We start from the raw sequence: 26,568 nt of genomic DNA on the forward strand, positions 1-26,568 counted from the left end.
GCATTTCCTCAGAGGATTAGGACTTGAACCTCAGCATCCTGCTGCCTGACCCAGGTGTTTGTACCTCCTTCTTTCTTTGCTGGAAAATGGGTTTATCTAAGAAGGACCATGTCATGAATATGCAAATTACTTGAGTCTATGGTGGTAAATACAAGGATTCCACACCCCCAAGGCAACCTCTGGTCAGTGTTGTCTCCACATTCAGTGAACACGCTATCCCTAAGGATGGAATGGAGCTGGATCATCCTCTTCATATTTTCTGTGACTACAGGTAAAAGGCTCACCAGTCCAAATCTGAAGAGGAAACAAGGACTGAGTTAACAGTAACATCCACTCTGCCTTTCTCTCCATAGGTGTCCACTCCGAGGTTCAGCTGCAGCAGTCTGGGGCTGAGCTGAGCCTGGGTCCTCAGTGAAGTTGTCCTGCAAGGCTTCTGGCTACACCTTCACTGACTACTATATGCACTGGGTGAAGCAGAGTCCTGGACAAGGCATGGAATGGATTGGATGGAATAATCCTTCAAGTGGTGGTACTGGCTACAATCAGAAGTTCAAGGGAAAGGCCACACTGACCGCAGACACATCCTCCAGCACAGCCTACATGGAGCTCAGCAGCCTGACATCTGAGGACTCTGCTGTCTATTACTGTGCAAGACACAGTGCTGCAACCACATCCTGAGAGTGTCAGAAATTCTGGAGGTGCAGGAAGCAGCCCCAGGCCTGAGAAGACAGAGGACATTAGCCTAGAGAATTGCTCGTAAATTATCATTTTGAGCATTCATTTTTCTGCTTCCGTTTCACAGTCTTATAGTGTTTTTGTCAATTTTGTAAAAGGACATCTATGAATAAAGTGATGTTGCTTTAGGTTGCTCCTACAGTATACTAGACCTTTCAACATCTTCACCAGTGACAACTTCTATAAACATATTTCTTACTTAAGAAAACAATAAAAAGTGAAAACCATGATGATGCATAAATACACACCAGCTCCAGCTCACAGGGCAAACCAAAGCCGGTTGTAGCAGTGGCCCACATTTCTGCTAGAGGCTCTGCAACAGTCCAGGTGATTTTCTAGTTGTGATGAAACTTATCTTCCTCAGGTCTCTCTAGCCTGGTTGCTATTGAGCAAGTCCAGCACACAGGGTAAACTGAGGTAGGTTGCAGCACTGCTGATTGGTCAGCTGGTGGCTGGTATTTTCCTATATACTTTAACTCTTAATCTTGTAGGCTGGTATCTTTGCTATTTACACTTTAACTTTGAAAGTTCCAGGCCTGTGACCTTGCTATTTACACCTGGGCAGACAAAGGAAGCAGATTTTTGTGAACCTCACACACATACATGCACACATGCAATCAATAGAAAAAACACGAGAGCTCACAAGGACACCATTCATGCACATATGCATAAACATAGAGAGTATATATATATCAGATATATATATATATATGTTAAAGAAAATATATACTGAGAGCCAGACATATAAACAGACAGACACATTTTTGGATGAAGAAGTTGGCTTCAACTAATTCTGTCTAATTCTCTCTTGGGTTTTATATGATTGGATACAAAAGCTGTCTATGTATGTAAAAATTATCTCATTCAAAATAGATAGAATCTTTACATAAAAAAGGAGTTACATTAGGACTATTGATCCTACTATCTAACAAGATACTTTGTTTATCACAAGTTTAAGGCAGTAGTTTTACTGTATGCTCATTATAAGTTCAAAGTAGAAGTTTTATCTTTTTCTAAATTCACATGTACCTTATGTATATTTTCATGTCAGGGTTTTTGTAGGACACAGGTGTCTCTCTTGTCATGTGTAGATAACCACTTATTCTTTGTTTCTATATTCATATTATCATTTATCACTGTATAAACCTGGGCCATATCCTTGGACTAAACCTAAAATGAATGTATTTCCTTGATTATTCAGTTATTTCAATCTTGTTTTCCTTCCTGGTGTAATTCACATGGAGGTTCATAGAGCTCCTAAGAGTTTTCACTGTATTGTAGGAGGATTTAATCTTATTTGAATCAATTAGAAGCCATTATCAGAAATTATATAATATCTGTAGAAAATCTACCCAACACAGAGAGTAACAACTATTGGTGATATGATTATCCTTTAGGCAGTAAGATTCTATACCATGCCAGATATATGGAATAAGTATGGAAAGGCAGTATAGCAACAATAAGTGATCCTGCCTCAGCCAGGGACACACTGCATGAAGCAGTGGGCTGTCTCCAGGAAGTTCATGTGTTTGCTTTTGCCCAATACAGCATGTGAATGCTCCCAGCAGTACATGATAAAAATATCTCTGGATTACGAGAGCAAAGAACTTTTTATGGAATAACTGGGAATCATAATAATATGAATATGGTCTGGAAAATGCAAATCACCAAACTGTGGTCAAACAAACACTCATCTAATCATCTCAATTCTGGCATAACCTGAGGGTGTGTTGTTAATTCTGGCTTTGTCTTCCTACAGAAGTTCCTCTCTCTTGGATTATATGATATACTTATATTAGAAATCATTGCCACAGAAGACTAATTCTTATAATTTGGTCAAAAGTATTATTAAATAATATCATTGAACTCATTTCTCACCTCACTGTATGTACATACCTTTGGCCCATATTTCCTTCCTTCCCTCTAAGTGTCAGTAACATGCCCTACGTTCTCAAGCATTTACAGAACACTGATGCAGCATCAACTGTCACAGTTCATTGTATACATTGGTATGTAGTGGTGCATATATAAGTGTATAATCCTTATGCAATCATCTCATGACAGACATGTATTTTATTTCCATAATTTAGTTATTGCAGACACTGCTGCTGATGTTCTAATATTTCTGATGTATGTTCCTTTTGGGTCATTTTGATCAGTTTTTTATATACAACCTACTCTAAAGGCCTGTGTACATTGTATGAATATGAAAGATGCTGTGAATTCTCATAACTTAGCAGGTTTGGAGATTTCCAGTCACTGTCAATATCACAACCTCTTTCTATAAATAAATCAGATAACTTTGTCCCAGAGTGAAGCAACTGCATCAAGCCAGAAATACACTGAGAGGTTAGGAGTTGATGTTACATCCACAGCACCTGCACAGGGCTCAGGGAAGGGACATGGGATGAATTTCCTCAGAGAAGATTAGCATTTGAACCTCAGCATCAGCTGCCTAATCTACGTGTTCTGTACTGCCTCCTTCTGCAGCTGGATCTATTCCTTATTTAAGATGTACATTGGTCATGAATATGCAAATTTTGTAGGTCTATGATTGTTACATACAGGGATGTCTCAACACCATAAAAACATGTGAGCAGTGCTTTCTCCACAGTCACTAAACACTGTGGCCCTCACCATGGGATGGAGCTTGATTCTTTTCCTGGTTGCAGCATCTACTGGTAAGGGGATTCCCCAATTCAAATATTTAAGTGGGAATGAGATGACAATGCCATCCACTGTGCCTTTCTCTCCACAGTAGTCCACTCCCAGGTCCAGCCGCAGCAGTCTGGGGCTGAGCTGGTGAGGCCTGGGGCCTCAGTGAAGTTGTCATGCAAGGCTTCTGGATATACCTTTATTGATTATGTTATGAGCTGGGTGAAACAGAGGCCAGGCCAGGGACTGGAGTGGATTGGGTTGATTGATCCTGAAGATGGTGATACTGTCTACAATCAGAAGTTCCAGGGCAAGGCCACACTGACTGCAGACAAATCCTCCAGCACAGCCTACATGGAGCTCAGCAGCCTGGCCTCTGAGGACACTGCGGTCTATTACTGTGCGAGAGACACAGTGTCACAACCACATCCTGATAGTGTCAGAAACCATAGAGGAGCAGGAAACTGCCCTGGGACTGAAATGACAGTGAAGATTAGCCTGGAAACTTGCTCAGAAATAATTGCTCTGTGTCCATTTGTTTTCCTTCTCCTCACATTACCATATGACCTTTGTAAACTTTTCAAGACTATAGCAGTGCGTAAAGTGATAATCATTGAATTTGTCCCCAGTGCACCTTGACACTCTTCACAAGTGACTGCCTCTATTATCAAATTTCTTTCTTAATAAATCCAAGCAAAGGGAAAAACTTTGATAAGGCATAGTTACAAAATATCTCTGGATTCCACGAGATTGAAACTTTCAATGGAGTTTCTTTGAATAAAGTATAACATGCTTTTACTTTTAAAATCCACAAATATTACATATGTCTAAACAAAAACTTTTTTCATTTCTTTAAGTAACCTGAATGTGTGCTTTACACTTTGGCCATGTTTTACGAGAAGTAGTTCTGGTCTCCTAGATGTAAGAGATGTTTATAGAATATTGTACCACCTCATATACGTAATTCATAAGCTGATCAAAAGTTACTAAATCAATTTTAATAAAACTGATTTATTGCCCCAACCAATGTATGTAGATAGTAATTGAAGATAGGTTTGAGATGATGCACAATTTTCTGTTTTCAAATTTACTTCCTCCCAGGTTTTGGTGCACTGACCTACAGTCTCAGGATTTTACAGAACATGGACACACACTGACACATCATCGTCTCTCACAGTCCACTGGGCAAAGGGCATGTGAACTTAGAGAAACTGAAGCAGCCAGCATAGGAAACATACAGGTCTGCATCTGGTCCTCTCCACATATAGTGCAGCTTTCAGTTTAGTACCACATTTTTAAATCCATTTTTCCACTGACAGACCTCTAAACCATTTCCAATTTTTGCTAATATCAATACACCAGCAATTACTATGACTGAGCAAGTGTCTCTAGGATCCATTTGGTATATTCCTTGTTATATAGAGGTTTACACTTTTTTATAGAATATTCCATTTTGAGGAAATAGGTGACTATTACTCCATACAGAGACACCTGTGGTAGCTGGTAATCTTAAAGTTTGATTCAGGAAGATTTCTCTGTAGCTCTGAACATTAATTTTACATGTTCCTGTAGAATACATTATTTCCTCTCATAATATGAATGCCATCTGCTTAGTGTGGATGAGATCTCATACACTGATTATGTTGTGGTAAACATGAAAGTCCTTGTACAATTCCATGTTAGAGACCATTCAAACCTATGTTGAAGTTAAAATACTGTTTGAAATGCCAGTGACTTTATAAAAGACCCTCCCATCTCCTCCAACTTGAATTTTGGGCCTCTGAATTGAATGTGACTCTCCAATCTACTGTAGAGATATCTGTCCAGTGGTTGTCAGTCCTTGATTCAAAGAGTTGCCTGTTACATGCTGTACAAGCCATTTTGAAGTGCCCAGACACCTCACAGAGCAAAGCTCCCCACTGTATGCAGGCAATATGGAGATCAGAGTGGCTGTTGCACTCAAAACTGGCAATAGATCTACCCCGATGTCTGGCTCTACCACTTCTGAGCACAGATACAAAGGATCCTAGAGACACTTGGTCCATCATACTCTTTGCTGCTCTATTGATATTAGTCAAAATTGGAAACAGGTTAGAAGTCTGTTACAAAATGGATAAATAATCTGAAAGGTTTAATATAAATGGACAGGACTAGTTGAAAGCTTGTGTTTGTTCTGTGCTTGGTGCTTCAGTTTTTGTGAGTTCACATGACCTTTGGACCATTGATTTAGAGGGCATTGTTCTCCAGGTGTCCTTCATTTCCTCTGGCTTTTTCAACTACATTATCCGTGTGTTCCCCTGAGCTCAGAGGGGTGGATTTGATGGAGGAATCGCATTTGAAGCTGTGTGTTCCAAGGTCTCTCTTTCTGCATAATCGCTGGATTGGATCACATTAATTGTCATAAAATTCATTTTCTTGGGACTCTGAGTGTATGAACAAATGGGTCTTTGATTCTTGTTTCTCCTCTTCGGGCTTTTTACTTTCCTTGATTTTCCTTGTCCAAATTATTGGACAATTTGATGGTTTTTGTTTTAGCGTATTATTTTTATTTTTCTAAGTTTATTTTTGCCTCTCAGAAGGAAGTTCTTATGAAAGGCAGAAAGGCAGTGGATCCAGATGGGAGTGGGAGGGAGCAACAAGGAGTAGTAGGGGGAGGGGAACCTGTAACTATGATATATTGTATGAGAAAAGAAAATCATCTTTTATTTCCTTATATTTCCATTAATTAATAAATCACAATACATCCTGATTAAAGCCCACTTCTAGCCACCTTTCCTCCCTCCCCACGACTACCAATCCATCCCTGCACTCCAACTCATGGCAGGATTAAGTGCATCTTCTGCCTCTAGGGCTAGGTAAGGCGGTCCCAGCAGGGAACAGAGTCAGAGACAGCCCCTGCTCTAATTGTTTGGGGACCCACATCAAGAACAATATAAAATATGGTACACATGTGCAGGGGGCATATGTCCAGCCCTTTTCTGTTCTTTAAATGGTGATTCAGTCTCTGTGAGCTGCCATGGGCCCAGGTTAGTTTATTCTGTATGTCTTCTTAAACACCTGGCTGACTCAGTCATCCTTCCCACTCTTCCACACGAATAACTGAGCATTTCCTACTGTTTTGCTATGTTTAGAGCTTCTAGATAAAGTCTCTTAGGAGGCATGAATGCTAGGCTTCTGTCTGCAGTCATAGCAGAGTATCACTAATAGTGAGAGGGGTTGGCTCTATTACATGAAATGGTTTCTAGTTTCCCAAGTCAATGGATGATCATGCCCTCCATATCCACTCCATCTTGATCCATATACTTTTTGTATGCAGGAAAAATTGAGAGTCAAAGTTTTATTTGTGGCTTTAAGTCCCCTCCTCACTAGAAGTCCCACCTGGGTATGGGAGGTGGCTACTTCAGGCTCCATATGTCCACTGCTAAGATTCACAGCTAGGGTCAACCGCATAGTCTCCTGGGAGCTTCCCCTATGCCAGAAATGCCCACCTCATGATTTCTGTTCTTGCTCTGAGCCATTTTGGTGTCCTCTCCCCACATCTGATCCCCATTGAAGTTCCCCACCTTATTACTACCCCAACCCAGTTCTCTCCCTCCATCAACTGCAGATACTTATTTTATTTCCCCTTCTGTGTGAGATTCAAGCATCTTCTTGGGACCTCCTTGTTACTTAGCTTCTTTGGATCTGTGGAGTGTAGCATAGTTATCCTGTACTTTATGGCTAATATTCACTTAGAAGTGAGTACACACCATGTGTGTCATTCTGAGTTTGGTTTACCTCACTCAACATAATCTTTTCTACTTCCACCTATTTGCCTACAAATTTCATAATCTCCTTGTTTTTAATTGCTTAATGGTAAAACACTGTGTAAAAATGCCACAGTTTCTTCATCCATTCTTCATATGAGGGACATATGGGTTTTTTTCAGATTCTGGCTATTACGAATAAAGATGCTATGAACATAGTTGAACAAATGTCTTTGTTGTATGTGGAAGCATCTTTCAGGTCTATATCCTAGAGTGGTATAGCTGTGTCTTGAGGTAGAACTATCCCACATTTTATGAAAAGCTGACAAATTGATTTTCAAAGGGATTGTACAAATTTGCACCCCCACCAGCAATGGAGGAGAGTTCCCCCTGCTCTCCATCCTTGCCAGTTTGCGTTATACTTGAGTTTCTGAACTGTGGATATCGATACTTTGACTTCTTCCTTTCCTGTCTTCCTTTAGTTGTCTTATTGCTCTAACTAGAAATTTAAGTAATTATAATGAATAGATAAGAAGAGAGTAGGCAGTATTTTCTTGACTGTGATTTTAGTGGAATTAAATTAAGTTTCTCTCCATGTAAATTGGTGTTGGCTATGGGCTTGCTGTGTACTGACTTTATTGTTTATAGGTATTTGCCTTGTATCCCTGACCTCTCCAAGACTTTTAACAGGAAGGAATGTGGAATTTTTCAAATCCTTTTTATGTTTTAAATGAAATGATCGTGGGTTTTTCTTTCAGTTTATTTAAATGGTATGTTATATTGATGAATATTCATAAGCTGAAGCATTCATGCATCACTAAGAAGTCTAGCTGATCATAGTGGAAGATGTTTTGATGTAGTCTTGAAATCAGTTTGTGAGTGTTTTATTGAGTACTTTTGCATCAATGTTCATAACTGAAATTGGTCTGAAATTATATTTTCTGTTGAGTATTTTGTTGCTTAAATTTCAGGGTGACTGCAGCCTCAAATTATGAGTTTGGCAATGTTCCTTCCATTTCTATTTTACAGAATATTTTGAGAAGTATTTGTCTTAGTCTTAGGCATATTGCCAAGAAGAGATATAAGTAAACATTCTTTCTGTGAGAAATTATACAAGTGAGTTATTGGGACCAGCAGGGGGCACTGTATATTCACCACTTCTCTAATAAGTAAAGGAACAGCTGAAGTAGATAAAGAAGTTGTTCAATGAGTGTCTTCCAGCAGCTTCTGTGGGTTTCATTGCCAACATCAAGTTCAGATACCATGGCATTGTTGACACATACCTTTTCCATACTATAACCCTGGAGAGGTTATTTGTTAAATAACATCCATATTGAGATCAACAATGTCCAAATCAGATTCACATGTTGACTGAATAGAATACTAGTTCATGCCATACATATAAATAATTGTTAATAAAATTGAAGTCTCAGATCCCTAAGCAATATGGGGAAAAGTGTCTCAGAGTTTGCGGCTGGTAGAAGAGGTGTTCATAGTCCTTTTGATAATTAGATTGTGATGGACAGCAGCCTCCAAAGCTCTGTGTAAGTGTCTAAGAGAAACAGGATAGTCTTGTTTTCTATTTTGTTTTTTTGGCATATACATTTATATTATTACATGTAAATAGAAAAATTACACAATAAGAAGCACCATGAAAGAACCGAGGATCATATGAATGTTAGATTCATGGTGTTTTGGCTAATTCTACTTGGCAACCATGTACAAAACATCTTTCTTATCTTGGTGAGTCTAAAATTCTGAATGAGAATCAATACCTATCATAACTTATCTCTGTCAACTCAAAAGCTCTATCTAGCTCTAAAAACACCTTAACCCCTAAAAAGCTAAGGTCAATTATAAGACTAACTTATCTGGTCTTCAACTCCATCAAAGGCATGAGAAGGAATGAACCTTAATTACTTGAATGAACTGAAAGTGTAGGGCAGCAGCTTCCAAAATGATAAGGAATAAAATGACAAGTTAAGTTTGCTGCTGGCCAATCATCCAAACTCTGTGTAACATTGGGGCATCATCTGTAGCCTTGTCAACACCTTCTCAACATCAAAAATATGGTTGGCCTTTACAAGATTGATGTTGTCCTTGAACTCTTGAAGGACACATTAAGGAACATGAATGTGGTGACTGGATTCCCAGTGGGATTGAAGAGCTCTATGTGTCTGATTGTGGTAGGTAGTCAGTGTACCTTGTCAGCATCAGACATATGGGTGACTGTAAGGAGCTTCATGTGTCTCTTGAACAGTTGAAGTGTGGATCACATTAAGGAACATGGATGTGGTGACTGGATTCTCAGTGTGAAGAGCTCTGTGTGAACAGGTGCCAGGATGGGGCTTGAATGCACTTCCTCAGATACCAGAACCTCAAAATGCTGCTGACAAACATATAAAAACTCCAACAGTTTTATCAGAAAAGAGAAAATGTCATCATCTAAGAAACAGCCTTTCTCATGATTGCATGAATTATTCTGAGATTGCATATAAAGGATGTCAACACAACCAACGGTGTAACATTAGTACCAACATTTCTCAGTCTCTGAGCACACAGTTTCTCACCTTGGTCTGAAGTTGGACCATCTATACCTGGTGGCAGCAGCTACAGGTAAGTGCATTCTTAGGAGGAGGGCTAAGGGGGAGCCGGAGATTGAAGAGATCATGGCATCCCCTCTATAGGTGTCACCCTTAGGTTCCAGCAGTCTGTGGCAGGATTGGAGATTCCTGGAGCATCATGAAAGTTTACATGCAAAGGTTTTGACTCAGATACCTTCTCCATTTTCTATATGGGGAACCTGGGTGAGGCAGATTCCTGGTCATGGGATTGAATTGATTGGATGCATACTCCCAAGTAGTGGCAGAAGTATGTAGAGAAATTTCAGGACAGATCCACACTGAATGTACACACAATGTCCAAAATGGCCTTCATGGTCATCATCTATTTGTTCTTGATTAGAAACCTAGGATGATTTCATTCTCTATCTGCTGTGAATAAAGCATGAATAACGTGCGGTGAATAAACATGGAAGTTCACTTTTTTCTATAATAAGTCATTGAGTCATTTGACTATGTGCTTTGGAGGGATGTAGCTGGGGCACAGTACAGTTTTATTTATTATTCTTTGGTGAGTTATCCAAACTGGTTCCAAAGTCAGTACACTTGTCTACGCTCTCATCAAGTGTGAGAGAGGATCAGCCTTTCATGACATCGGTGTTATCATTTGTACTCTTGCTTATCATCATATGAGTGAGGTCAAACTTGAACATTAATATTACTTTCATCTGCCTTCCTACTGTTATATAAGGACTTTCCTTGTAGGATATAGAAAAAAGTTCTGATCTGTAAATTCTACCTGTTGGCTAGGTTTTCTAGTGCAGAAAGGTGCTGTGTAGCTCGAAGGGAGAGCAAAGCCACCTGTGATCTCATGTAGTACCAGGCATTGCAGTTTACAACATGTCTTCTGGTAAGATGTGCCATTAGTGCCTGGATGTTATATAGAGAGAGCAACTTCTTTCTAAACTGGTTTTTAGCCTGAACCACAGGAAAGAGTTTGTCCCAAGTAAACATGATCAAAAGCCCATGTCTAGAGATGACATAGGGCCTAGGAGACCCGAGTTTTACTGCTAATGGTCATGTTGTCAAGCTGACTTATAAATATTTATGTTTATACCAAGTAGATTAGTGCTGATCTCAGCTCTCAGTGTGCAGTGTTTAATGACTGAAGCAGACATTCATGACGGCCAAAGTGCTGAGAATGATTGGCAGAGTACTTAGCCACAGATAAGTCGGTGAGGTCATTCTTGTCCCCAAATGTTAATTGCATACATTTGAAAGAAAGGCAGGAATGAGATGCATTTTCTTAGTGAATTAGGATTTGAACCTCAGCATCCTGCTGTCTGACCCAGGTGTTTGTACCTCTTTCCTCCACAGCTGAACTAAGGCCTTATCTATAGTACCATGCTCATAAATATGCAAATTATCTGAGTCTATGGTGGTAAATACAAGGATGTTCACACCATGGAAAAACATCTGATCAGTGTCCTCTCCACAGTCAGTGAAGACACTGTCCCTAAGGATGAATGGAGCTGGCTTGTCCTCTTCCTCCTGTCAGTAATTAGAGGTAAGGGGATCTCAAAGTCAAAATCTGAGGAGGAGATGGGGACTGAGGTGACATTGACATCCACTCTGACTTTTCCCCCACAGGTGTCCGCTCCCAGGTCCAGCTGCAGCAGTCTGGAGCTGAGCTTGGGAGACCTGGGTCCTCAGTGAAGTTGTCTTGCAAGGCTTCTGGCTATACCTTCACTGACTACTATATGCAGTGGGTGAAGCAGAAGCCAGGACAGCAGCTGGAGTGGATTGGAGGTATTTATCCTGGAAATGGTAATACTTACTACAATCAGAAGTTACAGGGCAAGGCCACACTCACTGCAGACAAATCCTCCAGCACAGCCTACATGGAGCTCAGCAGCCTGACATCTGAGGACACCGCGGTCTATTACTGTGCGAGAGACAGTGTTGCAACCACATCCCGAGTGTGTCAGAAACCCTGGAGGAGCAAGAAGCTGCCCTGGGACTGAAATGAAAGAGAAGATTAGACTGGAGACTTGCTCAAAAATAATCATTTTGAGCATTTATTTTTCTGCCTCATCACAGTACTTTAGTGCCCTTGTCAACATTGTAAAAGGACACCTATGAGTAAAGTGATGTTGATTTAGGATGCCCATACAGTACCAGACCTTTCAACATCTTCACCAGTAATAACCTCCATTGACATGTTTCTTCTTTAGCAAATCAATACAAAAGGGAAAAAACATGATGTATTAACAGAGACCAGCTCCAGCTCACAGGGCTAACCAAATTGGGTCACATTGGTAGCCCAGATTTCTCCTAAAAGCCCTGCAGCATCCCAGTGGACAGAGTAGCAGAGAAAAAAATATCTTCATCAGGTCTCTCTAGCCAAGATGCTAGAGACCAGCTCCAGCACACAGGGTAAACTGGGGCAGATCACAGCACTAGTGAATAGCAAGCTGGTGGCTGGTGTTTCTCTCTGTACTCTAACTCTTCCCTCTTTCAGGCTGGTAGCCTTGCTACTTATACCTTGGCAGACAAAGCAAGCATGTCTTTATGAACCTCATACACACATGCACACATACAATTAATAGCAAAAACAAGGGAGCTTATAGAGACAAAATTCATCCACATATACATGAACATACACATATAAACATGTATATAAATATATACATACAGATAGATAAACAAACACTCAGTGTATACAGACAATCAGACACATAGACAGACGGACACATTTTTAGATGAAGCCGATGGTTGTAACAAGTGTTTATGTCTCTCTTTGGTATTTATATGATCTACTACAAAGATTTTCTATGTATGTAAGTAATTACCTCATTCTAAAATAGATAAAATTGTTGCATAAGAAGGGAGTTACAGTAGACTATTGATCTTAATATCGAACTATGTATTTTGTTCATTACAAGGTAAAGCAATAGATTTGCTATATGCTCATTATGAGTTCAAAGCTGAAGTTTTCCCTTTTCCTAATATCATGTATATATTATGCGTTCATAGAAAGATTTTTTTTATGTCAAGGCTTTTTCCAAGACACAGGTGTCTCTCTTGTCCTGTACAGATGAACATGTTTTTCTTACTATATTCATATTCTCTTTCTTATCATGATGTACATCTGGACCATATCCTTGGAATAAACCTAGAATGAATCCCCCTGCTTGATCGTTAATTTATTTCAATCTTGTTTTCTTGTTATAATTCACATGGATGTTCATAGAGCTCCTGACAGTTTTTGGTATATTATAGGAGGGTTTAAAGTTATTTGAATCAATTAGAAAGCATTGTCAGGAATTATAAAATCTTCTGTAGAATATCTGACCAACAAAGAGAGTAGCATCTATGGAGGAACATTATTATTCTCTAGGCAGTGAGGGTCTCTGCATATATATGCCAGATATATGGAACAAGCATGGAAAAACAGGGTAGCAACAATAAGTGATCCTGCTTAAACCTGGGACACACCCTTCATCAGTCAAGAAGGAGTGGGCTGCTTCCAGGAAGCTCACTTGTTTGCTTTTGACAATCCAGCATGTGATTGCTCCCAGCAATGTATGGTAAAAATATCTCTGGATTATGAGAGAGAAGAACATTTGCTGGAATATGTGGGAATAATAATATGAATATGTCCTGTAAAATCCAGATAACCAACTATTCATTGGACAAAAACTCATTTAATCTACTCAGTTCTCATGTAACCTGAAGGTGTGTTGTTAACTCTGGCAGTGTGTTCCAGCAGAAGACCCGGTCTCTTAGAAAGCATTGCCACAGAAATGTAATTCCTGTAAGTTGGTTAAAAGTATTGTTATATCTTTTCATATAACTCATTTATCACCTCACTGTATGTACATACTTTTGGCCCATATTCCCTTCCCTCCCAGTCTCAGTAACATGCCCTATACTCTCAAGCATATACAGAACACTGACTCAGCATCAACTTTCACAGTCCATTGCATACATGGTGGTCTCCTTTTTTTCTATCAAGTACTTGATTTTGCATAGTGGGTGAATTACAATGTGCTTGGAGACCTGTGGTAGTTGGTAATCTCAAGGGAAAGAATTCAGTATGAAGACTATTTAGCTCAGAACATTAATATTGCATGTTCCTATAGCAGATATTTACTATCTGTGAAAATCTTAGTGTAATGTGCTTCAAATGAGTGCAATCCTATGGGAATGTGTAGACATGAATCCCCAGGCCAATTCTTTGCTCTAGATTTTGCAAATCTATGTTGAATTTAAAATGTGGGCAGAAATAGCAGTGAATTTATAAAGAATACTCCAGTCTCCTACTCCTAGAAACCAGGATTGAACAGAATGCAGGGGTAATCTTCCAGTGCTAGCCTCTGAATTGAATTCTGCACAACTGGCACATATATACAGGGCACCTATGTCCATTTCAAACATGCTCTGTGGATGGCAATACAGTGTAAAATAAAATTGGGGTACAGAGCTAAACAGGGAATTCTCAACTGAGGAATGTCTAATAGCCGAGAATCACATAAAGAGATGGTTAACATACTTAGTCACCAGGGAAACATAAATCAAGAGGACTGTGAGATGCCATCTTACACCTGTTGGAACGGCTAAGATAAAAAATAATCTCAACTGACAGCTCATACTGTGAAGGGCATGGAGCAAGGGAAACACTCTTCTATTTCTGTTGGGAGTGCAAATTTGTACAACCACTGTGGAAATCAAACTGGTGGTTGATTAGAAACCTGGAAATATTTGTGCCTCACAACCCAAGTTTACTACTCTTGGGTGTATAAGTGAAAGAAGCTCCACCACACCAGAAGGAAATTTGCTCAGCATATACATTGCAAATTTTTTTTGCAACAACTGGAAAGAGGAAACTACCTAGGTGTTCAGTAGCAGCATTTAAACATATATAGATAAATGAAAGAAATCAAAATGGAATAAAAAAACCATGGGGAGAGAAAGATTCAACCAGACATCTTCCCTCACCAGAAAGAAGCCTCCATTTCAGGGAATGGATTATATTAATCAAGTTACTGGCCAAAAGACCACATGCAAACTCCCAAACAGCAAGGCTATTGCTAAGGCTATTGGTCACTGTCATCAAACTCGTGGTAAGGTCCTTATCCTAGTTTGGCTTTCATTGCTGTGAAGAGTCACTAGGCCTTCAACAGCTCTTTGAAATGAAACATTTAATTGTGGTTGGCTTACAGATCTAGAAATGTAGTTCCTTATTATCATGGCAGAGATCATGGCCTCATACAGGCAGACATGGTGCTGGAGGAGGAGCTAAGAGTTCTATGTCTTTAAATCTCAGGCAGCTGCAGGAGACTGTGTCCCACAATGGGTATGGATTGAACATAGGAAACTTCAAAACCTGCCCCCAGGGGGACATACTTCCCCAATAAGGCCACACCTACTCCTACAGTGCCCTCCTTTCCCAATAGTGCCCCTCTCTGTGACTATACATTGAAACATACAAATTATGGGGGCCATGAATAGTTAAACAACAGCAGCCATATTGTTGAAAAAAAATACACGTTTGCATGTCATTAAAACTGGAAAATTCCCAGTGCTACCTTTTTTGATCAGTCTGTGAGAGAATCAGAGGGAGGAGATATGAGCCACCTATCACATACAATGCTCCCTGTAAAGGGGTTCAAGAATATTGAAGTGGTTCAGAAACACCAAACATTGTCTAGCTCCAAAAAGAACCACTGGTGTTTATGATCAATGTAAACAGGGCCTTCCCAGATGAGTGGGACAAAATAATGCACAAAGTAAAGGGTGGATAAGAAGTGCTCAAAATCAGAAGTGTGCATTTATTGGAGGAAAACCCCATTAATTCCTGCAGCTAAGCTTTGTGAGCACTGAAATTACTCTCATATGTTACTTCTCAAAGAAGACAGGGAAACTTCAGTGTATGTCATTACAAGCCTACCTCATGACCAGAAGGGGGCAAAATGGAGTCAATAACCCCCAGATAGAGAGGATACAGATGTGGAAAGGACTCTCTATCCTCCCTGGCTTCCTTCCTAATACTTAGTAGCTGCCCTGCACCTGCTTTGAAGTTTCCATACTAAAGTACAGTGAAGAGTCTTTGTTGCACACTTCACAGGTTTACATTTTCTTGTTTATTTTACTCAGTTTTTATTTTGTTCAATTAAGAAATCCATACAATGTATTCTGAGCTCTGAATCCCTCCCCGAAGTCTTCCCAGGTCCTTCCTATGCCCATAGTCACCCAACTACACTCCATTTCATTCTTTCTGTAGATGCAAATACATGGCTCAGGGAAGGGATATGGGATAAATTTCCTCAGAGAGGATTAGCACTTGAACCTCAGCATCAGCTGCTTAATCCTTGTGTTCTGTACTGTCTCCTTCTGCAGCTGGATCTACTCCTTATTTAAGATGTACATTGGTCATGAATATGCAAATTTTGTGAGTGTATGGTTGTTATGTACAGGGATGTCCTCACACAATAAAAACATGTGATCAGTGTCCTCTCCACAGTCACTGAACACTCTGGCCCTCACCATGGGATGGAGCTTGATTCTTTTCCTGTTTGCAGCATCTACTGGTAAGGGGTTCCCCAATTCAATCATTTAAGTGGGACAGACATGACAATGTCATCCACTCTGTCTTTCTCCTCACAGGTGTCCACTCCCAGGTCCAGCTGCAGCAGTCTGGGGCTGAGCTGGTGAGGCCTGGGTCCTCAGTGAAGTTGTCTTGCAAGGCTTCTGCCTACACCTTCACCAGCTCTGTTATGCATTGGGTGAAGCAGAGCCCTGGACAGGGCCTGGAGTGGATTGGAGATATTATTCCTGTACTTGATGGTACTAGCTACAATCAGAAGTTCAGAGGCAAAGCCACACTGACTGCAGACACATCTTCCAGCACAGCCTACATGGAGCTCAGCAGCCTGACATCTGAGGACTCTGCAGTCTATTACTGTGCAAGACACAGTGTTGCAACCACATCCTGAGTGTGTCAGAAACCCTGGAGGATCAGGAAGCTGCCCTGAGATGGAGAAGACAGAATATTCGTCTGGAGACTTGCTCAGGAACAATTGTCCCATGTGTCCATTTGTCTTCCTCTTGCTCACATTACTTTATGTACTTTGTTAAATTTTCATGATTACAGCAGCGAATAAAGTGATGATAATTGAATTTGTCCCTACTTTACAGTGCAACTTGACACAGTTAACTAGTGATTGCCTTCATTATCAAGTTTACTTCTTAATAAATCAATACAAAAGGGAAAACTTTGATAATGCATAGTTACAAAATATCTCTGGATTCCACAAGACTGAGACTCTTGACAGAATATCTTTGAATAAATTATAATATTAATTTCACTTTTAAAATCCACATAAATTACCTATGACTAAATAAAATCTTCTTTCATAGTCTTAAGTGACCTGAATATGTGTTTTAAATTCTGAGTGTGTTTTCCAGAAGTAGTTCTGGTCTTCTCGAATGTAAGAGATATTTATAGAATACTGTACAGCCTTATAAACTTAATTATCATATGTTGACCAAATCATTAGATCAATTTTCATAAAACTAATATATTGATCCAATGTATGTAAATATTAATTGAAGATAGTTTTGAGATTATGCACAAGTCTCTGTTCTCCAGTGTATTTCCAACCCCTATCTTGGTGCACTGACCTAAAGTCTCAGGCTTTTTCAGAACATGGACACACACTGACACATCATCGTCTCTCACAGTCCACTGGGCAAAGGGCATGTGAACTCAGAGAAACTGAAGCAGACATCACAGGAAAGACACAGTTCTGCCCCTTGTTCCTCTCCCTATATATTACAGCTTTCAATTTAGTCCAGATTTTTTATCCATTTTTCACTAACAGACCTCTAAGCTGTTTCCAGTTTTTGCTAATGTCAATACACCAGCAATGACTATGACTAAGCAAGTGTCTCTAGGATCCATTGGGTATACTCCTTGTTACAAAGAGGTCACGCTTTTTAATAGAACATTTCATTTTGAGGAAATGGGTGAATATCATTCAGTACAGAGACACCTGTGGTAGCTAGCTGGTAATCTCAGGGTTTGATTCTGTAGCTCAGAACATTAATTTTGCATGTTCGTGTAGGAGACATTCTTTCCTCCTCTAATATGAATGCCCTCTGCCTAGTGTGGATGAGATCTCATACACTGATTATGTTGTGGTAAACATGAAAGTCCTTGGTCACTTCTATGGTAGAGATCATTCAAACCTATGTTGTACTTGAAATTATTTTTTGAAATACCGGTGACTTCATAAAAGAACCTCCTGTGTCCTCCAGCTAGATGATAAGACATGATCAGAAGGCAGAGAAATCTTCCCTTTCATGTCTCTGAACTGAATGTGACTCTCCAACGTACTGGAGAGACATCTGTCCAGTGGTGTCAGTCCTTGATTCAAGGAATTTCCTGTTACATGATGTAGAAGTCATTTTCAAGTACTCAGATGACTCACAGAGCAAAGCTCCCCACTGTGTGCAGTCATTTTGGAAGTCAGTCTTACTGTTGCACTGGAAGCTGGGAACAGTTCTGTCTTTATATCCAAATACACTACTCTTTAGCATAAACCCAAACTACATTAGAGATGCTTGATCCTCATATTCATTGCTGCTCTATTGATATTAGCAAAAATTGGAAACAACCTAGAGGTCAGTCAATGGAAAAACTGGATAAGAAGTGTGGTACGAAACTGAAAGCTCTAATATAAACGAAGAGTGCCAGATTGAGACTTGTTTGTTTCCTGTGCTGGCTGCTTCTGTTTCTCTGAGTTCACATGACTTTTGCTCAGTTGACTTAGACAGCCTTGTTCTTCTAGTGCCCTCCACACCTTCTGGCTCTTTCAACTACATTTTCTGTGGACTTCCCTGAGCTCTGAAGGGTGGGATTTGATGTATGCATCCCATTTAATGTTATGCGTTCCAAGGTCTGTCTTTCTGCATAATGTCTCCATTGGATCTCACTACTTGTCATCAAAATTATTTTCATAGGACTCTGAGAGCATGAACAAATGGGTCTCTGATTCTGATGTCTTTTCTTGATTTGCCTTGTCCAACTTCATGGACAATGTGATAATTTTTGTTTTAGCTTATTGTACTTATTGTTCTAAGTTTTTTTTTTTACCTTTTATAAGGCTGTCCTTTTCTAATGAGACATAGAAAGGTAGTGGATACAGGAGGATTAGAAGGGAGCACTTGGGAGTAGTAGAGGGAGGGGAACTGTAAATATGATATATTCTATGAGAAAAGAAAATCTATTGTTATTTCTTTGTTTTCTATTAAATAATTTATTAATCAATTTATAGCCTGATTTCCACCCTCTCCTAGTCCCACCCTCACTCAGCATGATCTTTTCTACTTCAGCCTCGTTGCCTGCAAATTTCATGATTGTTTTTAATAGGCAAGTAGTATCTCATTGCGTAAATGTACAACATTTTCTTTACCAATGGTTTGATTGAGGTACATTTAGGTTGTTTCCATAGTCTAACTATTACAAATAGAGCTGCTATGAACAAAGTTGAGTAAATGTCTTTGTTGTTTGGTAGAGCATCGGTCAGTTATATGCCTAGGAGAGGTGTAGCTGAATCTTGCAGTAGCACAATTCACAATGTTCTGAGAAATGCCAGATTGATTTCTAAAGTGGTTGTACAATTTTGTAATCCAGTCAGCAATGGAGGAGTGTTCCCCTTTCTTCACAGAATGCCATCATATGCAGTCACTTGTGTTTTTGATCTCAGACATTCTGACAGGTGTAAGATAGAATCTCAGAGTCATTTTGATTTTGATTTCCCTGATGACTAAGGACATTGGGCATTTCTTTAAGTGCTTCTCAGCAATTAGAGATTCCTCTGTTGACAATTCTCAACTCAGCTCTTTACCCTATTTTTAATTAGGTGATTTTATTTGATGGTGATTAATTTCTTACTTTCTATATATATTTTGGATATTAGCTTTTTGTCAGATGTAGCATTGGTAAAGATCTTTTCCTACTCTGTAGGTTGTCATTTTGTCCTATTGACAGTGTCCTTTGCCTTACAGAAGTTTTTCAATCTCATAAGGTCCATTTATTAATTGTTTATTTTAGTGTCTGAGCTGTTGTAGTTCTGTTCAGGAAGTTGTCTCCTGTGCCAATGAGTTCAAGGCTTTTCCCCACTTTCTCATCTAATAGATTTAGTGTATCTGGTTTTATTTTTATGTTTTGATCCACTTTGACTTCGCTTTTGTGCAATCTGATTAACCTGCATCTATATGCCTTCTTCTACACTGAGACATCCTGTTCGACCAACACCATTAATTGAAGACGTGTTTATTCAACTATGTGACATAGGTTATTTTCTCAAAATTCATTCATCTATAAGTGAGTGGATTTGTGTTGCAGTAGTAGATCCAGTCTCTTGGATTGGAAGATATACTTATTTTAGAAAGCACTGCAACATAACTATAATTACTGTAAGTTGGTTAAAATATTATGTCTTTTTCTAGAACTCATTTATCACCTCACTGTATGTACATACTTCTCGGCCCAAATTCCATTCTTTCCCAGTCTCAGTAACATGCCCTACGTTCTCAAGCATTTGCAGAACACTGATGCAGCATCAACTGTCACAGTCCATTACATACATTGTGGTATTCCTTTTTATATGAAATACTTGGTTTTGAATAGGGGGTGAATTACAAGATGCATGGAAGCCTGTAGTACTTGGTAATCTCAAAGAAAGAATTCAATATGAAGTTTTTTTAGCTAGGAATACTAAATTTTCATGTTTCTGCAACAGTTATTCACTCTGTGAAACCTGATTGCCATGTGCTTCATATGGATGCCATCCTATGGGAATGTGGGGGCATGAATCCCCTAGGCCAATTCTGTGCTCCAGATTTTCTAAATCTATGCTGAATATAAATGTTGTTCAAAATACCAGTGAGTTTATAAGGAACACTCCAGTCTCCTACTCTTGGAAAGCAGGAATTGATAACAATTCAGGATAATCTTCCAGTCCTTGCCTCTGAATTGAATGCTGCACAACTGTTACTTATATGCAGGTGGCCAAAGTACATCATGTGTATGCTCTCTGGATGGCAATTCAGTGTCAGTTAAAAATGGGGTACAGTGTTAAATAGAGAATTCTCAACTTAGGAGTGTCTAATGTCTGAGAAGCGCATAAAAAGATGGTGAACATACTTAGCTGTCAGGGAAACATAAATGAAGATCACTGTGAGATTCCATCTAAAGCCTATTGGAATGGCCGAGTTAAAAAAAAAAAAAACTCAAGTGACAGCTCATGCTGGCAAGGACGTAGATCAAAGGAAACACTTTTCCATTACTGCTGGGAGTGTAAATTTGTACAACCACTGGGTGAATCAACTGGTGGTTGCTTTGAAAACTGGAATAGTGTCTCACAACCCAGCTTTACTACTCCTTGGCATATACCCAAAAGACCTTACACCATACCACAAGGACACTTGCTCAGCATATTCATTGCCCCCTTTTTTTGCAACAGCTGGAAAGAGGAAACAGCCTAGATGTTCAGTAGCAGCATTTAAAGAAATATAGATAAATGAAAGAAATCTAAATTGAATCTCAAAATAATGGGGAGAGAACGATTCACCCAGACATCTTCCCTACCCAAATGAAGCCTCCACTTCAGAGAATGGGGTACATTAATCAAGTTATTGGTCAAAAGACACCATGCAAACTCCCAAACAGCCAGTCTATTGCTAAGGCTATTGGTAACTGTCATCAAACCGATGGTAAGGCCCTTGTGTTAGTTTGTCTTTCATTGCTGTGAAGAGAACCATGCTTTCAGCAACTCTTTCAAATGTAAACATTTATTTGTGGTTGGCTTACAGTTGTAGAGATGTAGTTCATTATCATCATCATCTTTTTTGGGAGCATCGCTGCATTCATGCAGACATAGTGCTGGAGAAGGAGCTGAGAGTTCTGTGTGTTTAATCCTCAGGAAGCTGCAGGAGACTGTGTCCCACAGTGGGTATGGCTTGAACATAGGAAACCTCAAAACCTGCCCCTATGGGGATACCCTTCCTCCAGTAAGGCCACACCTACTCCAACAAGGCTCACATTCCCAATAGTGCCACTCTCTGTGACCATTCATTGAAACATATGAATCGATGATGGCCATAACTATTCAAACAGAAAGAGCCATATTGTTGAAAAATCTACATTTGCAAGTCATTAAAACTCTGAAGAGCAAACAGCATAGGCAAAAAAAAGTGGATGAAGAGAGGGAAATACATAGCAGGATGTTTGGGGAAGCAGGACCAGTATAGGGTTCAGATATGGGGGGCGTGGTGTTGGCAGGTGAGAGGTCTAGGGCAGAGAAGGGGGCTTCATGTCTGAGACAAGTTGAAGACCTCTGACAGGTTAATCTCCTGGGAGGAAATGTGGGTGACTCTAGATGAGACTCCTAACAGTTGCGGGTCCTGGAGAATGACGAGGTCACACCCTAACCAAACAGAACTCCTAGTGGAGGGAGAAGAACAACAACCAACCCACAAAAACTTTGACCCAAAATTTACCCAGCCTACAATAAGTACATGGATAAAGAGGGAACAGAGATTGAGAGAATGTCCTATCAACCAATCCATGAGTATGGGAGAACTTCCTCTCTTCTGATATCTTCTTCGGAGAATAGAAGTTCTTGTCATACAGGTCTTTCAATTTCCTAGGGGGAGCCACACCAAGGTACTTTGTATTATTTGTTTCTATTGTGAAGGGTGTTGTTTCTCTAATTTTTTCAGCATGTTGGAATTAGTATATAGGAGGTCTAGTGACTTTTTTGAGTTAATATTAATCCAGCCATGTGGCTGAAGGTCTGTATCAAATGTAGAAGTTCTCTGGTAGAATTTTTGGCATCACTTATGTATACTGTCATTTGTTAATAGAGCTCCATCGATTTCTTCTTTTCCACTTTTTTTCCCCTTGATTTATTTAGCTGTTTTATTACTGGACATAGGATTTCAAGTACTATATTGGAGAGATACAGTGAGAGTGGGGAGCCTTGTCTTGTTCCTGGTTTTAGTGGAATTGCTTTGTTTCTTTCCATTTAATTTGACGTTGGCTATAAACTTGCTGTATATTACCTTTATTGTACTTAAGTATGTTCCTTGTATCCCTGAGCTATCTGAAACTTTTAACATGAAGGTGTGTTGGATTCTTCTGTCAGGTGATTTTCCTACATGTGTTCATATGGAGAGACAATCACATTTTGTTGTATACATTGATGGTGGCTACACTAACACATTGGAGCTGGTAGTGGGTTATTCAGCTTCACAGCTGTCATTCTCCAAGCCTTAGCAAATATATCAAGACTCTGGAAACCATTAGTCACAACCTTCCATGAATAAGAGGATGGTGATCTTGGGGAAGCAACATCCAGAGAGACAAGAGTTGTCTGAGGACACAGTTAGCATTGTTGAACCTTAAAGATACATGGCAAAGGGAAAACAGCACAACTGCTAAGTCTTTACTCACAACCATACAGCCCACCTGTGGTTCTAATGCTGAATTAGCAAACAGAATGAATCATGGCACATATTTTCCTTAATTCTAGTTACTTCTCAGATGTGCAAATATTTTCTCTATATTGGAAGTGATCTGTAGGTGGCACATTTGTTCCTCTTTGTGGTGTTTTGAATTTTCTACCCCAAGGACACCTTCAGGGGTGGGAAAACTGCCTTATAGACAGCTTGTAGCTCCTCTCTAGCTCCAGTGTTTTGTTTGTTAACTCACTACTTCGTCAGTGGTCACTTCCATGCTATATCTAACATACCCTAGCGAAAGTACTGTGGTTCATGGAGACAATGTTCGCGGCAGAGCTTACCTTCCATTGTTGAAATATCTTCTCAAAATCAATAGGTACATTGCAAAGAAGCGAAATAAGTGAGCTATCCCTGTGTGAGAAATTATTCAAGTGAGTTATCAAGACCAGCAGGGGGCACTGTGTATCTACCAATTTTCTAATAAGTAGAGGAGCAGCTGAAGCAGATAAGGAAGTTGGTCAGTGAATGTCTCCAAGCAGCCTCTGTGGATTTAATTGGCAACATCATTATGTTCAGAGACTGTAACATTGTAGACACATTACCACATCCATGCTACATCCTGAAAGAGGTTATTTGTTAGAAAGCATCCATATTGAGAAGAACAATGGCCAAACCAGATGCATATGTTGATTGCATAAAATACAAGTTCATGACATACTTACAAATACTTATTAAGGATATAGGAGCCTCAGGATCCTGACCAATATGGGGAAAATTGTCCCAGAGCTTTCAATCTCTAGATAAGGTATTTTTAATCTTGTTGATCATTGGATTGTGATAGAGAGCAGCCTCCAGAACTCTGAGTGAGTGTCTGATAGAAGCAGGATCATCAATGAACCATCTCAAAATCGCAAATGTGGTTGAACCTGATTGTTGTCTTTGAACTCTTGAAGTGTTTCACATTAAGGAATATGGATATGGTGACTGGTTTCTCAGTGTGATGGAAGAGCTCTATGTGTCTGAGTGGGGTAGGATGGTCAATGCACCTTCACATCATCAGAAATATGGTTGACCCTGAGGAGCTTCAGGTGTCTCTTGAAAACTTGATGTGAGGTTCACAGCAGTAAAATGGATGTGGTGAATGGATTTTCAGTGCGATGGAAGAGCTCAGTGTGCATGCGTGCCATGATGGAGCTTGAATTCATTTCTTCAGATACCAGACCTCACCATGCATTTATTAACAGAAAAACTCTACCAGTTGTATCTAAAAAAATCATGTCTTCATCTGAGAAACATTCTCCTTTTTGATTTCAAAAATTAGTTGTGGTTGTAAATACAGTGACGTCCACACAACCAACAGTACCACATTAGTACCCACATCTCCACAGTCTTTTGGCACACAGCTTCACACCATAGCATGGAGTTGGATAACCTCTACCTGGTGGCAGCATCTACAGGAAAGTGCATTCCAAGGAGCAGGGCTAAGGGAGAGCTAGAGACTGAAGAGATCATGGCATCCTCTATAGGTGTCACTTCTAGGTTCAGCTGCTGCAGTCTGGGGCGGCCCTGAGGAGTGCTGGAGCTTCATGAAAGGTTGCCTGCAAGGATTTCCCATCAGTTAGTTTTCCATTTTCTATAATGGGACACTGGGTGAGGCAGAAGCCTGGGCATGGGATTGAATTGGTTGGATGGATACTCCCAAGTACTGGTAGAACAAACTCTGTAGAGAAATTTCAGGACAGATACAAACTGGATACTCACAATGTTAAAAACAGACTACACTGTCTTTACCTATTTGACCTTTGTGTAAATCTAGGATGATTTCATTCTCTAGCTGCTAAGAATAGAGCATGAACAACATGCTATGAATAAATATGGAATTTCAAGTGTCTCTACAATGTGTAGAGTCATTTGGGTATATGTGAAGGCAGAGCACTGTATACATAATAATAAATATTTTACAGTTGGGTAGGGGGGAGGGGAAAAAGACTGTGAGGAGGAAGGAGAAAAATGAGTGCTTGAAATTATTGTTTCTGAGCAAGTCTCCAGGCTAATATCTTCTATCTTCTCAGTTTCTGACAGACTCGGGATGTGGTTGCAGCACTGTGTATCTCGCACAGTAATAGACAGCAGAGTCCTCAGATGTCAGGCTACTGAGCTCCATGTAGGCTGTGCTGGAGGATTTGTCTGCAGTCAGTGTGGCCTTGCCCTGGAACTTCTGATTGCAGTCAATACCACCATTTGAAGGATTAATCCATCCAATCCACTCCAGCCCCTGTCCTGGCCTCTGATTTACCCAGCTCATAAGATAGCTGGTGAAGGTGTAGCCTGAAGCTTTGCAGGACAACTTCACTGAGGACCCAGGTCTCCTGAGCTCTGCCTCAGACTGCTGCAGCTGTACCTGAGAGTGGACACCTGTGGAGACAAAGGCAGAGTGGATGTCATTGTCACCTCAGTCCCTGTGTCCTCCTCAGATTTGGAGCTGGTAAGCCCATTTACCTGTAGTTACTGACAGGAGAAAGAGGATGATCCAGCTCCATTCCATCCTTAGAGATGGTGTGTTCTCTGACTGTGGAGAGGACACTGACCAGATGATGACTTGGGGGTGGAGAATTCTTGTATTTACCACCATAGACTCAAGTAATTTGCATATTCATGAGATGGTCCTTCTTAGATAAACCCATAGCCCAGCAGAGGGAGAAGGAGGTACAAACACCTGGGTCAGGCAGCAGGATGCTCAGGTTCAAGTCCTAATCCTCTGAGGAAACACATCCCATATCCCCTCACTTCTTTCAGATGTTCCATATTTTGGTGAGAAGGTGACATCGTTCGCTCATCTGTGATTGAGTACTCTACCAATTATTCTCAGCACTTGACCATCATGAATGTCTGCATCAGTTCATACATACTGCATGTTTTAGACCCAACAAGATAGGAAAGATGTTTACATCAAGCTTGCCAAATACAAATAGCCAAAGCACTATGAATGTAACATTTATGTAAATTCTGATTTTTTCATGGCTCTTTCTGCTGTGTGTAGTTGATTTTACTCAGGTGTAATAATATAAATATGTTAAAAAGAAACATAATAGTAAAGTTTGAAAACATAATTACTTCTCACTGGATAAAGAAATTTCCTAATCACTTTGCATGTAAAATTAAGAGAACAGGACATTTAAATTGTTCCACCATATTTCATTGATGATGTCAATGTGAGCAGGTGTCTACCTAATTGGTTTAATACGTTGGAGCAGAAGTGATTGATCACACATTCAATCAATGTCTAATTCTCATCATGTGAACAAAATTGCTACTAACAAACTCTTTTGTTTTGTTTT

The 26,568-nt window shown here is 39.9% G+C and overlaps 5 gene segments (V, D, J or C); 4 read left to right on the forward strand and 1 right to left on the reverse strand.

Annotated features, from left to right (window-relative positions):
* Positions 1 to 225: 225 nt before the first annotated feature.
* LOC127186592 (Ig heavy chain V region 108A-like) lies at positions 226 to 678 on the forward strand. The segment is given in 2 exon segments: positions 226 to 271; positions 354 to 678. Coding segments are annotated over 2 exon segments (371 nt in total).
* A 2,695-nt stretch (positions 679 to 3,373) lies between these two features.
* LOC127186595 (Ig heavy chain V region 3-like) lies at positions 3,374 to 4,029 on the forward strand. The segment is given in 2 exon segments: positions 3,374 to 3,416; positions 3,494 to 4,029. Coding segments are annotated over 2 exon segments (579 nt in total).
* A 4,553-nt stretch (positions 4,030 to 8,582) lies between these two features.
* LOC127186568 (Ig heavy chain V region 3-like) lies at positions 8,583 to 11,721 on the forward strand. The segment is given in 4 exon segments: positions 8,583 to 8,613; positions 9,251 to 9,322; positions 9,684 to 9,752; positions 11,348 to 11,721. Coding segments are annotated over 4 exon segments (546 nt in total).
* Positions 11,722 to 16,247: 4,526 nt separating this feature from the next.
* Positions 16,248 to 16,695, forward strand: LOC127186591 (Ig heavy chain V region 3-like). The segment is given in 2 exon segments: positions 16,248 to 16,290; positions 16,367 to 16,695. Coding segments are annotated over 2 exon segments (372 nt in total).
* An 8,603-nt stretch (positions 16,696 to 25,298) lies between these two features.
* LOC127186569 (Ig heavy chain V region 3-like) lies at positions 25,299 to 25,790 on the reverse strand. The segment is given in 2 exon segments: positions 25,299 to 25,645; positions 25,730 to 25,790. Coding segments are annotated over 2 exon segments (393 nt in total).
* Positions 25,791 to 26,568: the final 778 nt, after the last annotated feature.

Source organism: Acomys russatus, unplaced genomic scaffold (genome assembly GCF_903995435.1).
Source record: "Acomys russatus unplaced genomic scaffold, mAcoRus1.1, whole genome shotgun sequence".
Lineage (NCBI taxonomy): Eukaryota > Metazoa > Chordata > Mammalia > Rodentia > Muridae > Acomys > Acomys russatus.